The sequence below is a fragment of the Paramormyrops kingsleyae genome, chromosome 23 (genome assembly GCF_048594095.1).
Source record: "Paramormyrops kingsleyae isolate MSU_618 chromosome 23, PKINGS_0.4, whole genome shotgun sequence".
Taxonomy (NCBI): domain Eukaryota; kingdom Metazoa; phylum Chordata; class Actinopteri; order Osteoglossiformes; family Mormyridae; genus Paramormyrops; species Paramormyrops kingsleyae.
Window position 1 is genome coordinate 13,404,519 of NC_132819.1, and position 15,724 is coordinate 13,420,242.

Consider the following 15,724-nt stretch of genomic DNA (forward strand, 5'->3'; position numbering starts at 1 on the left):
GGAGCTCAGGACACCAAGGTACCCTTCTACATCGACTGTAAGCCAACAAAGGAATCCTCACCACGGAAATGGCATTACTGACATTATTTGAGCATATGGATACTTAGAGCCGACATAGTTGATATAAAAAGCACAGACACCCGTCATGCAGAAAAACTGATGATGTTTTCAGTTCAAAAACACGTAGAGGTATTTTCAAAGAAAGGGTACCGCTGGTCTTATCATTTAAACGCAGCAGCACGATTAACTCAGAAAGGCCCTCCCTTTATGGTTTGTGAACGGGACACATCCACAAATATCTTACCATCTTAAAGAATCTCGAGACATAACAAGCAGGAGTGGAAATGTCCTCAGTGAAGAAACACTGAAGGATTAATACACCAAGAGGTGGCATCAATGGCTACCCCAGGAAACCCCGCCCCTTCTACTGCGAACGACGTGCACCGCATCATCGCCTTGGCAACAAAGCAGGCCCCGTCCTCTGGACCAAAAACGGCATGAACCATGAACGATTCTGACAGGCAGTGAGTGGCCCTTTAAAAGGAGACTCAAACTGCATGGGAGAGGGCCAAAGGCTGTGTTAACAGTGACCACTAGGGGGCGATGGGGACATCATCCGGAAGCCCACCTGGGTGCCTTCCCATCTCCTGGGTGCAGCTCAGTTGCCTCCTTCATCGGCGTGCTCAGCAGCTCGGCGAGATCCTCCTTCCCATCATGCCCGCTCACTGCCACTGCAGCTTCTTCCTCCTCCTCCTCATCATCTTCATCTTCCTCCATCTTCTCCTCCTTCCTTCCTCCCTCGCTCTCATTATCGCTCTCCTCTCCGAGGATGTCATCCACCTATTCCAAAAGGGAACATAACCGATAGTCTTCCTTTTATCATCTTTTTTTTTTTTTTTTTTGGCCCATAGGGGGCACCACTGCATACTCCCTTCTTTATTTTCCAAATGGACCATCGCTCCCCCCCCCCCCCCACCACAAAACCCCCCAAGTCAGCCAGTGACCTGCGACTCTCCCCCATGCTGGGCGACCCTGTCGTCTAGTTGCCGTTTTACCCTCCGCACTGCGACGCCATCAACCTTTGGACCAACACGCTTGTCAGGCCTACAAACGCCTCTGCCCATCCGGCGTGTTTGGCCCTCGAGCACTAGGGGCCGGGGAGCACCGCTAAACAGCCGCCGAGTTAAACTACCTTCCGTGATGTCAGTCCCATTTTCCTACTGCTCATTTAAGGACATTCCACAGCGTTAAGTTTATGATATGAAAATACGGCTCTGGAAAAAATTAAGAGACCACAACAAAATTTCTCTATTTTTGGGTATGCATCTGCATAAAATGTAATTTTTTTTACAAACTTCAGCCTGCCTCTTTCCCTGCTTCTCATTAATGAAGGGCTTCTTCCTTGCTTTATGGGTCTGCAATCCCGCTTCTAGGAGCCTGACATGAACTGTCCTAGCAGTGCACTTCACACCTGCACTTAATGCTTCCCATTCCTTATGAAGGTCACTTGATGTCATCCTACGATTCATGAGAAGCTGTCAGATAAGTTAACGGTCATCACTGGCATTAGAATGCCCCTTTTGCCCTTTACCTGGCTGGTTTCTGATCATTCCCAGTGTCTCCTGCTTCACCATATTCCTGTGTACCGCCGTCTCAGAAATTTTGAGCCTGGATGTAGTTTGCCGCTCAGTGTAGCCTTCTGCCAGCATTAAACCAGGATTTGAAAATGCAGATTTTTAAAAAATATACAGTGGTCTCAATTTTTTCCCAGAGCTGTACATCGGGCAGAGAGAAATTAAATCTGTTCAATTAAAAAATGGATTTAGTAACAACGCAGAAACGGGTATTACACTGTACACCTTGCAAGTAAGCGAGTTGTTTCTTACATGGGAATTACAAGCATGGTATTAACTTTCCTTGAATTAGAAATGTAGCCTCTTGGGAGAGGAAGAATTGCTTATGTTGTTCAAAATCCTTTGACTATTAATGTGTCACAGGGCCCACATATAATTTAAAATCAGAAGAAATGCCTGGATTTGACTTGAATTATTCATCAAGACATTTCAACATTTTGAGAGCAATCAGTAAGTAAAAAAAAAAGGGCTCCATCAGCTTGAAACGAGCTTTCAGGCCACGATGTAAAATCCAGTTATCATTCATTCTGCTAACATAGAGGGCTTCCTTTCAGAATATATGGGGCAGAGGGGCATCTACAGCCTGTGTGACCGACAGTGTGCATATATGGAAGAGAAGACCCACTTGTTAGCTAGCACTTCCGAGGACACAGGGTTAACAAACAGGGGGACTCTGGGAAGAATTCAACACTTTGGGTAACTGTGGGGGGGGTTCAGTTTCGTTTTTACACAAACTAGAGAGCAGACTTCGCAGTAACATTGATTTAACACCGGCTTCAAACGTACACTTTGAACGTACTAATTCCTAACACGCACAGTGACAAGTGCCCGATTAACCGGGACGCTGTACAAGGAGAACTTCCTCCTATTTTTGGAGCCACAACGTTATGTGTCATGAATGGCCGCGTCTAACTTTAACAAACAGGCTTCGCTTGTAGCTGCAGATGGCATATCCCACTGCCCCGGCGCCCACCAACCTCTGTTCGCACAGGCGGTATATTCCCAGTTAGGAGAAACTCCAAGCAAGACAACATATGCGGATCCTCAACAAGACGTCCAGAAAAGGCTGGGCTGGTGTCCCAGAGAATGACCGGAAAATGGTCCCAGCATCTCGGAGAACTGAAAAGACTGGGTCAGCCTCCCGGAGAAAGGCCAGAAAAGACTGTGCCGTCATACCAAAGAACGGCCGGAAAAGACTGTGCCGTCATACCAAAGAACGGCCGGAAAAGACTGTGCCGTCATACCAAAGAACGGCCGGAAAAGACTGTGCCGTCATACCAAAGAACGGCCGGAAAAGACTGTGCCGTTATACCAAAGAACGGCCGGAAAAGACTGTGCCGTTATACCAAAGAACGGCCGGAAAAGACTGTGCCGTTATACCAAAGAATGGCTGCAACAGTCCGGTAGAGTCAATCGAAGCTCTTCCCTGTCATGCTGAGGCCACATCTGGTGGCCTCAGCATGGCTCCACCGTGTGACCCTCAACCCAAATCCTCAAAACCAAACCCCCCCCCCCCCCCCATCAGAGATTTTATTTTTCCCCCTTTTCCTTAATCCTCTGGGGACAACGGCATCGTTGGCAATGCCGCATATCTTTCTCGTGTATTTCAGTTCATAACTCGCTGAAATCTTATTGTAGAAACAAAAATCCGTTATCTGTCTTCTTTTCAAAGCATCCATTGTCGGAAGTATTAAAGTTTTAAAAATTAGGTTACATAGGCAAAAAAGTAAACCATGTCAGCTTACTTTGTTTTACCTGCATCGGGGGCGTGTAGTACCTCTGTCACCCGAAGATCGCTATTCACATTCTAAATAGCTGCATTACCGTATATTGCCCAGGTGTGAATGGCTCATGCATACACATGAGAGCTCCTACATATTCAATGGAAGGAGGCCAGAAATAGTGATATGAGTTAGTTTTTTCTTATTTATTTATCCAACTGAATGTTGCAACTGAACCATTTAGTCATCGTCATGTAGCCAGGACTTTGGTGATCAGATATCTGGGATCAAAACAAACTGCCACCATTGCTTACTTATGTACTTTTATAATGTTTCTGCAAGTGTTCCAAACTGCATTTTGCAATGTATATACTTTGATGTCAAATGACAAACGTCATATAAATCTGACATATTTACAAAGTACACTAAGATTAAGATGAGTTTAATGCCAAATATAATATCAAATATATAAGAAATAATTTGTTTTGCCATGAATTAAGTTGAATGTGTGACCATGCCCCAGTGAGTGAAAGTGTGTCCCCTACATCCATGCAGGCAACATCAGTGTAATAACAGTATCAAAAAGCCCAAACTGAGCCAAATGGAAATAAACAGGCATAAGTTTGCTATGTCTTACTAGACCCTATACAGAACAGCCGTAACATAGCAGCCACAACACGTTACCTCCCCCATGACCCTCTCAAACTCAGGCCTTGGAGCCTAACACAGCCTAAGGAAAGCTGAAGCCCCGCCCACCAGAGGAACCATCACCCAAAACAATTAACCACCAGAAATCAATTAACTAAATAACAACACTGTCATTCTAAAATAGTAAATAAAATAAACAAATACAAAACAAACAATAACGCAAAACCAATTTTGAACACCCAGATGTCCCATTGCACCTAAAAATACATCTTAGGTAATAACAATTAAAACACCTCTGTCTAAATAGCTTCACCCACCATCCTCCCGCGAAACCCCTCTATTTTACCTAAGTGGTACAATCCCTCGGTTTCCCCGCGTAAACCAGGAAGTTCGGGAAGTTTGAATGGTGGTAAGTAAACTGTATATGGAGATGCAATTACAAAGTTTTATCAATAAATGAGAATGATTTGGCAGCTAGTGTGTTTGTTTGCAATTATTGATACGAGATTAAGATAACACAGATGAGAAGAACAATGAATATGACATGAGTATTTTAGCCGAAGTCGAATGCAGAAACAGAAAATTCTGGTAATTCTGGCCTTTCCCTGCATCTCAGCTAACAAATTTGTACAATGGCTAAGTTATGGCAAACAGTGGTAAATGACAAGCATGACTTATGAAACCAACAATATAAAACAGCATTAACAGTGAAGATAATGGGAATAGCGGCTCACAAGCGACAGGCCAGCTGAGATATTTAAGTTCGCCGGCACATGGCTGCCTATACGCTGCGTGCTTGTGTAAGCGTCACAGCTCACTCCGTGACAATCACCACAATGGCTTCCCATCCGACAGGTGCAAGTGTTCTTTTGCACAATTGGTGTAGAGCTGCCAGCTGTAATAAGACAGAAAAACTCAACCCCCCAGGGTTTGATCCGTAAGGATTACATGCCTTTAAAAACAAATAAAATAAATCTGAAGTTTATTATCACACAAGGACCTTAATCCTTCAGCTTCCCTGGTTCAATATTCCTGCACGGTCTATATTCTCTCTGTATTACCATGAGACACTGACTGAACTCTCCATACCGACAGCTCAGTCTGCTTTTTTAAACCGGGAAGAGCTAGAGAAGGTACCAGGCAGCACAGCCGTGATCTTCCAGCAAATGTCATTTATGAGCAACCAGGCTAATTCAAGGGAGCTTATCAGCCTCCCCCTCTAGCATCATGCCTCCAATCAGCTGAGAGCTTCAGGGATCCGGCACACCTGAAGCCAATGGAGGACAAAAGGCCGAAAACCTGCACCCATCAGGACCCCCCCCAGCGGGCATTCCGGTGACCACGGCAACACAATCGCATCTGCACATTCACAAAAGGTCTATGGGCACTAAATGGGAGAGTGCGTGTGCAGCTCCGGGGCCACGCCCCCATAACGACAGGCTGCGGCCGGCGAAGCCGTCCGAGGGCCAGGCGGGACGCGGGCTGACCTTTCGGAGAGTGCCGGGGAGGCGCTGCGTCACGGGGCTAATTCCTGTCTCGCAGCTAATGCACTGCGCCCAAGATCATTATCCATGAGCCCTAACGCTAGGAGACAGGGTCGCCACCCCCGAACCGGCCGCGGAAGAAGATCTGCCCAATCTACTGGAACTTTCCACCTTCCCACAAAAGCCTGACAAAAAACATACTCGCCGCTGTATGATGATTGACATAGTAATAAAACATGTAAATCTGAATAACGGCCTTCAAGAGCTCAAAGATGTTTACATTCGGTGAGAGGGAAAACTGAGAAGAAAGGAGCACGGAGGGGCAGTAACGCAGGGATGAAAATAAGGAGGCGATCGAAACAATTTAAGCTGACAGGAGTAAACAAGGCAATAAAGAGATAAATGATAAATGAGCAGCAGTGCAATAATGGAGGAGAAAATGTTTCAACAGTTAATAGAAAAAACAGAACAAACAAGTGGATATGGGGGCTATAAGAGAGGGGAGGACAGGGAATGCAGGAGGAGCACAGGGAGGCCAACGTTCCTTACAGGGAGGATGCGGGGATGTATGGAGGAGCCGGAGCAGGGAGCGACAGCATGGGCGGATGCAGAGGGAATGGCCGCGTGCGTGAAAGGGATCGAATGGTGTGCCACAGGCACTCTCTCACGGGCTCGCTGAGCGGAACGCAGTCTGCAGGACGACACCGATACATAATGCGGGTGCGGACAGCACTAATATACTTCCATGCGACAAACACGCCGGGCGAGGCTGCCCCTGCACGCATCCTGCAGACCGTGTACGGTTTCTCACTTTGACGAATCTCCCTGTCACTCCAACGGCATCGACCGAGCTGCACAGCGATAAGAGGGACCGCAGCGAACTCGGGACGGGGCTCCGAAAGCAGGCCGCTAAGAGGGACCGCGGCGAACTCGGGACGGGGCTCCGTAAGCAGGCCGCTAAGAGGGACCGCGGCGAACTCGGGACGGGGCTCCGTAAGCAGGCCGCTAAGAGGGACCGCGGCGAACTCGGGACGGGGCTCCGCAAGCAGGCCGCTAAGAGGGACCGCGGCGAACTCGGGACGGGGCTCCGCAAGCAGGCCGCTAAGAGGGACCGCGGCGAACTCGGGACGGGGCTCCGCAAGCAGGCCGCTAAGAGGGACCGCGGCGAACTCGGGACGGGGCTCCGTAAGCAGGCCGCTAAGAGGGACCGCGGCGAACTCGGGACGGGGCTCCTTAAGCAGGCCGCTAAGAGGGACCGCGGCGAACTCGGGACGGGGCTCGGCAAGCAGGCCGCTAAGAGGGACCGCAGCGAACTCGGGACGGGGCTCCGCAAGCAGGCCGCTAAGAGGGACCGCAGCGAACTCGGGACGGGGCTCGGCAAGCAGGCCGCTAAGAGGGACCGCAGCGAACTCGGGACGGGGCTCCGCAAGCAGGCCGCTAAGAGGGACCGCAGCGAACTCGGGACGGGGCTCGGCAAGCAGGCCGCTAAGAGGGACCGCAGCGAACTCGGGACGGGGCTCCGCAAGCAGGCCGCTAAGAGGGACCGCGGCGAACTCGGGACGGGGCTCCGCAAGCAGGCCGCTAAGAGGGACCGCGGCGAACTCGGGACGGGGCTCCGTAAGCAGGCCGCTAAGAGGGACCGCGGCGAACTCGGGACGGGGCTCCTTAAGCAGGCCGCTAAGAGGGACCGCGGCGAACTCGGGACGGGGCTCCGTAAGCAGGCCGCTAAGAGGGACCGCGGCGAACTCGGGACGGGGCTCCTTAAGCAGGCCGCTAAGAGGGACCGCAGCGAACTCGGGACGGGGCTCCGTAAGCAGGCCGCTAAGAGGGACCGCAGCGAACTCGGGACGGGGCTCCGTAAGCAGGCCGCTAAGAGGGACCGCAGCGAACTCGGGACGGGGCTCCGTAAGCAGGCCGCTAAGAGGGACCGCAGTGAACTCGGGACGGGGCTCCGTAAGCAGGCCGCTAAGAGGGACCGCAGTGAACTCGGGATGGGGAATCTCAAGAATGAACCTTGACTCTTGACACCTTGTGTTAGGGTGAGGTCTCTCGCTGCAGGTATCTGCCCCAGGTGACAGCGGGTCACTGAGCCCACCAGAATGCTTACAGACATCACCCCCTTTCTCGGGGTCCTGTGTCTAAAGCGACCAGACCCCACCTCACAGTTCCTGGGTTACCGAAATACCACTAGCAAGAAGCAGAGACGTGCCAGATTAGACGCAGACGACGAAGATCGCGGGGCTTCGGGATTCATGCGGCTGGATGCACGTAGTGAAACAGGAAAAACGAGACGCGACAAATACACAGAGCTGCAGCAGTACCCCTCTTACTTGGCGGTCGCCGTGACGATGACCGCTGCAGGCTGTCACGGGCTGAACCGGGCGGCTGGCCAGTCGAATCAATACGGTCATGCGTATGGCTGCCAGCACCTCCCAGGAGTCACGGAATAGAGGAGGGGGGGTGGGCACACTTGGTATCAGGTGCAACATTGGGACGCGGCCTTGCTGGCGGAGATGGCAGGGATGGAGTGACAGAGAAGCTGAGAGTGGGTGACACCGTTTTCCCTTCTCTGTTATTTTTTGCCCATTTCCACTTCGGGGACCAATTTACCGCTTATTTCCCACCTAGTATCAGGAAATGAAAAAAAAAAAAAAAAAAAAAGCGAGAACCCACTATTGAGAGAGACTTAAAAACTTACGAACTGTCTAATGACAGTAATTATAGGCAATTTACAATGGAACTGAAGTCATTTTAAAATTATTTATATCTCTGAGGGCACTTTTCCCACTGCAGCAGGTACTGTACATTAGGTACTTCAAAAAAAGTAGCAAAAAACAACAGCAGTTCAAGGTGTCGGTTTTCCACTGGCGTAAAAACTGGTACCGGCGCCGAATGACATCACAACGCGAGGCAGGGTATTTTGTACTGAATTTCCACAGTATACTCACATCACAAGGACCACGATAGTCAACTGGGTTGAGATCAGACTTTTTCATACCTACATACTGCCCAGACATTATAGCGCCCCCAGCTGGTTTGGTACTTTGGATACTGGAACTTTTGCTACTGGTACTCAATTGGAAGGGGAAAGTACTGAAAGTGGAAAAGTGTCCGGAGAGGCAGCTGCAGGTTCGAATCCCACACCCACGGTCTGTGTGTGAGGGGTTCGTGTGGGTTTCCTGTGGGCACTTCAGGATCCTCTTGCAGTCCAAACACATGTCAATCGGTGACTTTAATTGTCCGTAATTCGTAATTATGTACATGCCCAGTGATGTGCTAGACAAGCACACAAAAGACAGAAGCATTTACCTTCTAACACAAGGGTGCTCATTCAATCCTGAAATACATGGGTAAATTTTCACAATGCTGCAGACCAGGATGAGGCAAAGCTGAAATGGCAATAAAACAAAAATGTCAAGACTGAATACTGCAATAATCGGGGAACGGCAAACAGACTAAAGCCGTGGAAGCCATGGGACCCGACGAGCCGGAAAGTGAATCGGCCAGGGGTTTGAGAGGTCACACAACTCATGCTGTTTGCACAGCCTTATTGCACGAGCTGCCAGAGAACCGCGTGTGTGGGAAATTTCAGGTGGAATTTACAGCCCAAGACCACAAGACCTAGCTGATGCGGAAAATCAGGGCAAAAAGCACAGAATCGGGAGTTCAGGAGGTTAGCCCAGACGGCACTAAATTAATAAACTTGGGAAGCCAGATTTAACGACCGACACTTTTACGAGATGCAGCAGTCAGAAGTCCTCAGTCTAACGTTAACAATGTTCCACAGTTTTTTACTTTGAGAGAGGAAATCTCATTTTGGGCACAAACAAAAACAGCGGCGAAGCAGACGGACTCCAGCATGTCCCTCCTCCTTCCGGTAAAAGGTAAGGGGGTGTGGGTGCTGAAAAGAACCTGAAAAATGGATTCATAAAACCCTTACCCACAATGCAGCGGTGCTGAAAACAGAGTCAGCCGTCAGTTCAATTCCCATCCTTCAAGGTGTTTGTGGATCAGAGCCTCGAGCCTCCTAACAACACGACGCCGACCGAGTCTGATATGAAGAGCCCCCGAGAGGCCGGGAGAATTTCATTACTGCCTCCTCAAAGGCTCACAATCGTGTCCTGACTGCTGTTGGCTACATGGTTCCTCTCGCCAGGAAATAAAGCGACAGTGTGTGTCTGACAGGGGAAGAGAGACCACACATATGATACTTTTCTATAGCCAGAGGGAGGTTCTTTAAGGACCAGGCTAAGCTTTCATTTTATTTTAGTTTTTTTTTTTGCCTGTTCTTGACAAATAGTGAGCTTCGTCTGATGAACAGAGCTATGCAAGGAGAGTTATGTAAGCTCTGTGATGTCTGTCTGACATGTGAGAGACACATCCGGCAGCCGCCTGTCCATCCCAGGAGCAAGATGGGGGTCAGCACACCTCCCCCAGGAGCTCCCCCCCAGGAGCTCCCCCCCAGGAGCTCCCCCCCAGGAGCTCCCCCCCAGGAGCTCCCCCCCAGGAGCTCCCCCCCAGGAGCTCCCCCCCACGCGCACGCGCGTAACGTGACAAGGCTCAGCACTGTTACAGCCGACATACACCACCATTCTTTCCAGCTTTTCTATTTAGGGCAAGAGATTTTCTGTCGGCACGGAAACGGGGAAGGGAGGAAGGGTTAATTCCAGGAGGCTGACCGAGAGACCACATGGGAGGATCTTTGCCTGCAGGGGACGAGGCTGAAGAGTAACCTTATTGGTACCGGGCAACTTCAGCACCATGCTGCTCAACCGCTGTGCACCAAATGGCTACTTTAAACAGGTCTCACCTCAGTGACCAGTGTCCCTATGATTGGTACCTCCGAGTCAGACTCAGACTCATATTCAGACTGAGTCAGACTCATATTCAGACTGAGTCAGACTCATATTCAGACTGAGTCAGACTCATATTCAGACTGAGTCAGATTCATATTCAGATTCATATTCAGACTCATATTCAGACTGAGTCAGACTCATATTCAGACTGAGTCAGATTCATATTCAGACGGAGTCACAGTCATATTCAGATGGAGGCACTGTCCTGAGAGGCACAAAACCGCGCAACTGTCTCCTGGGGCTGAGAATAATGGCAGCCGTCATGCAAAGAGGCCGATGGGAGCTCTGTGCCTGTCAATGCTACTGAAGATAAACAGGTCTCACCTCAGTGACCAGTGTCCCTATGATTGGTACCTCCGAGTCAGACTCAGACTCATATTCAGACAGAGTCACAGTCATATTCAGACGGAGTCAGATTCATATTCAGACGGAGTCACAGTCATATTCAGACGGAGTCAGAGTCAGGCACTGTCCTGAGAGGCACAAAACTGCGCAACTGTCTCCTGGGGCTGAGAATAATGGCAGCCGTCATGCAAAGAGGCCGATGGGAGCTCTGTGCCTGTCAATGCTACTGAAGATGAAACGGCTTCTCGCCCGACTGAACACCGACAGCTTTTAATGGAATTCAGGGCCTCCGTTCAATTATAGCGCCGGCCTGCTTGTGTAACACAAAAGAACATCCAATTTCCAGCACTCGCTGAAAGGGCACTTTTCAGAATCAAATTAGACACAGTGTTAAGCTATTTTGCTGTTATTAAAGTTGAAGAAAGTACATGGAAAATAAATCAAGGCAAAAGCATGTTTATTTTAACATTTAATGTAAAACAAATGAGTTGGAAGCAGAGAGATGGAAGGATAGATGGACTAACAGATGGATGGATGGACAGACGGATTAACATTTTACTCTCCCAAACAGGGCCGACGTTCTTAAGCAGCCTGGTACCACAGACCTGCCAGCAAAAAACCCAGGATCCCAAAATATGATCAACATTTTAGATTCAGCAACTCGCTTTCTACAATGCGACCGCGGTTCAGGACCTTAACCTCCGTGAGTCTGTAAATAATCACGCCAGGCAGAGCCCAGCCCCCTGATGCGGCGCTACTGAAACAGAGACATCAAGTGTCCCCTGCAGGGACAAGGGTCTCCCCAAATTACAGTTACAGAGGGAGACCAGGTCCGAGTCCTGCTGCTTCAACAAAAGCTGAAGATGAATGGCATTCCATGGCTCCGCTGGCCATCACGCACTGCGTTTGTGTGATTGGCTGACACCTTCACCAGCCTATTGTGTGCCCCGTTTTGCACTTACCATCCATTTACGCAGCAGAATGTTTGATGAATCCTCTAGGGGTCTCCGGATCTGAGCCAGCACCCCCCTCTGATCCCCTTAGAGAAAACTTTCCCCTTTCTCCGGAGGGGGGCAGGTCTAGCGGGTCTCATCATTCACCCACTTGAGACAGTGTGGCATGCCAGAGACGGACAGCCGCTCCTTTCCCTGGCCATTTGCCGACGAGGTACGTTCCGATAACGCACTCTAATCCCACGCTGAAAGCCCCCCACCCCCCATAGAGATTTCTGCAGGCGTTCACAGCGGGTGGCCCCACTGCGTGCTCAGGGACCGTTTTAATTGGACCGCGGACTCGTTTTTTGCTCTCTCAATTAATTGCCTGGTGGGGGACCAGACAGGCAGAAACTATCTGGAGGTGAACTTCAGCAAGGAGGAAATCCAAAGCGATGTGTATTTGTACTGTGAAGGGAGCCATCTGAAACCACCCCCCCCCCCCCGCCCCGCCTCCACATGGCTGAAGTAATTTATTAACAGCCCAGCTCAACTGAGCGGCTCACGACTGCTAGGACCTTAATACAAGAACTGGTATCATGTAAAACACAGAGGCACCGAAACTGCGGCAGACTCACTGCTTATGGGCATAAAGCATACAGTCGATCCTAAAAGGGGGGGGGGGGGACACGGCCTAGCCTCCACCCCCCTCCCCGGGGCAACACAGAATGTTGTGATACACACATTTGGCTCTCCCATCGAACCCTGGGAATTAAGGGGTGACTGAAGGAGGTCTCTCTTTTTAAAACTGCCCGCTCGAGGTAACCCACAAGCTAATCAGGTAAAAATGTCCATCAAAAAGAAAAAAAAAAGTACAATCCTCCGCAACAACACTAATTACCATTGCTAACTATATGCCAGAATTGACGGCGCTGGTTAATGGCGGACTGACGGCTGAGGCTGGACAGTCTGAACAATGGCGGGCAGGAAAACTTCCCCCTCCTGGTCAGCAGCGAGACTAAGGGAGTCCAAGCATAGCTCAATCAAGAGGATAATCGCTCCAGTGATTTGAGTCATTTCTAAACGGATCGTGAAACTATTAAGAGCAATTTCTGTGCGCTTGAGAGCGAAAATGAAAAGCAGTGTGAACTTTATGATGGTGGGAGAGGGTGAACGGACCCCTCCCCGGCCAGGCCACATTATCAGGCACTGACATTAGTTACACAAAATGGAGCAATTTCAGCAAAACTTCAACACGGTTTGACCAATGAGATGACAGACTTAAAAACGAAGCTATTCTCTTCATAAATTCTTCAGACATAAACACACCTATAGAACAATGTCAGTCATGACAGCATGAGACATGGCTGGCCTTAGAGAGACGGCACCTATCAAACACACTATCCTGACATTAACACACGTCTCATTAGCCACATTAAATTTAAATCTACTTCCATTCTTGGCCACACAAACAAAGCCTACATAGACCACAAAAAAATATAGAAAATCCGGGTGTATACCCAGTCCCATAAAGGTTTATAATAGTTATTTCTGTATAGCTTTCATCCAGTCTCATAAGGCTTTATAAGAAAGCTATTTCTGTACATTCACAGCGGGCCGATGGGGCAGATTAAGTCACACTTGCCCCAAGGTGAGATTAAATAGATAAATAAGGTCCCTCACTGGCACAAATCACCCTGCCGCGCCGTTATTAGGTACGGTGCAGAATTCACAGCCCCTGGCACCTTGTTTTACCAAGATGGAAAAAATAATAAAGGTCCAGCGGAGAGGAGAAGAGTGAACGCGGATTGGGCTGCTGAGCTTCCTGCCACCGGGAGGCGATAATGATTACGGAGAGGCGGGTTCGGGGCATGGGGGCAATGGTACAATGGTACTTCCTCTCTTCCTCTCAAGTCACGAACAGGCTAATAGCTACACGCAACCTCTCTGAGACGAGGGGGTCAGGGCAGCACGTATGCATGGGTACCAGCAAAATATACCGGGCCTCGGAACCGCACGGAGTTCTGTGGCAGTCACGGCGCGGGGCAGCGAGGCCACCTGTGACATTTAACCGGGACAGTGGCTGTCCGCCATGAAAATCAACCATCCAGGCCAATTAGGGGCAACTTCAGAGTGCCGCCAATGGGGTGTCGCTACGGGAGAGAGGCGCTGACATTTCAGATGGCGAATTCCCGCGGCGTGTCTGCCACCGCCCCTAGAGCGTGACTGCCATCAACCCCCCCCCCCACCCCACCCCACCCCCCCCCGCAAGGTTTTCTGACACTAAGAATTCGGCTTTTCACACCATGGGCATAAATTCGGATAAAGACAGAAACAGGAAGCAATTTTAGCGCCTCACACAATCAACACGCTAAATGCGATCAGCTGTACCGCATGGGCGTCCTCAGTTAGGTCCTCTTAGGGGGCATCACCAATTATTTTCACGTGTGCGTGTTCCTTTAAGGCGTTACGTGGTACGTCTGTGCTATTCCTGACGTCAGAAGCCAAGAACCGGTTTCCAGGAGGAGGCCGAGAAAAGATCCCCCTGGATTAAAGGAACATTTCCCCACGGCGCATGGAAATAAAAATATTCACACGGGGTACAGAAGAGCCGTTCATTCAAAATAAACCACAATGCCCTTCACTAGAATGCAAGCAAGATACACAGAATTAAGTAAATATGAGGATCCCAACTCTAAAGAGTGAATTGGTTGGTATTTGAGCTTCAGAATGGTTTAATATTTAATTTGTGGCTAAAATGTCACATTTACACAACTTACGGCTGTCCTGTTTTGAGAGCCAGAGTTTAACAGAGTATTTACATTTCATCAATTCACAGTTCATCAATATTGACGGAAACATTTGTATACCAAGTGAGATCTGCCTATGCCATGAACTGGTCCTATTTAAGTGGCTTTGTAAGATAGATGGATGGATAGACTGGTAGGTTGATAGACAGATGGATTGATGACTCGGTGGGAATTTTTGAATCAACAGGATACGGTTTAATCTATTAGGGCAACAATAATTCTGCCTAAAATAACAAAGGAACCTGAGCTCTAGGGCATGAATGAGAGCCTCGATCGGGGCCAGAAGTATCTCTGTGGAATGTTCTCACACCAGCAGCAGCCCTGTGAAAGGAACCATCGGGAAAGAAAAGGTGCGTCACGGAGCGAGAGACCCTGCTGGGTCACATCATCGGTCTGCGGACGAGCCGCCACCAAACGTGCAAATTGGCCTGCGGTCCAGTGGGAAGGTCATGCAGCTGGGCTCCCCATCTCCTCCTGCTGCACTACAGCGACACCCACAGGGCAGCACGCAGACTTCAGCCAGTTACATCAACCCCTCGCCGTCTCTGCAAGGGGCCGCTAACCACAAACGGGGCCCCCACTGATACCCCAGACTTATAATGCGGGCGCCGTCACACCTCACTGGCGGGAATTAGCCCCCACCAGTGGTGGAGAGCCGATACTGTCCCATGCGGGCAGCGGCCAAGGTGCCCCAGGAACAGCAAGGGGATGAATCTGTCGCGTGTAGCGTCATACGACACCAAGGGGATCAGGAAGCGAATGAACCGACAGCAACAGTCTGCATCCAAACACACACACACACACAGCTCCCATATTCCTGTTATTGTGGGGACACTCCATTCATTTATATGAAAAAGACCCTAATCCCAGCAAAGACAACTGTAACTGCTACCCGGCCCTGACCTTAACCATGAGTAACCAAACAAAATACAGGACTTGCGTTCTTAGTATTTTGATTGCGTTTATATATTTTTATTAAACTGAGTTACCTATTGCTGGGACCGAAAAAATGTCCCCATAAGATCAAAATATTAGGTTTTAAAATACACACACCAGTGTAGAGCGGGTACTAACTGACACTATCGGATTCTTGTATTTCTGATTCTGTAGTGGCCCTTAAACAGTAACAGACCCTCAAACAACAGTAAATAAAAAAATAAATACAGAAAAGGATCAGCTCATTCAACCCCACTTTCATTAGCATGAATAACACAACTTTTAGAGAAAATACCATGAACAAGCAAAGGGAAATATAACTGCCTCTTAGATTCCAGCACCCAGGCCTCCTTTGTAA

At 49.4% G+C, this 15,724-nt stretch overlaps 1 protein-coding gene across 1 annotated transcript in view; it reads right to left on the reverse strand.

The window, feature by feature from the left end:
- The window catches only part of ctdp1 (CTD (carboxy-terminal domain, RNA polymerase II, polypeptide A) phosphatase, subunit 1), a 72,412-nt gene that overhangs the window by 36,314 nt on the left and 20,374 nt on the right, over positions 1-15,724 (reverse strand). The window contains exon 12 of the mRNA XM_023811775.2: positions 629-840. Within this exon, the coding sequence (XP_023667543.1) occupies positions 629-840 (212 nt within the window). The remainder of the gene's footprint in view (positions 1-628; positions 841-15,724) is intronic.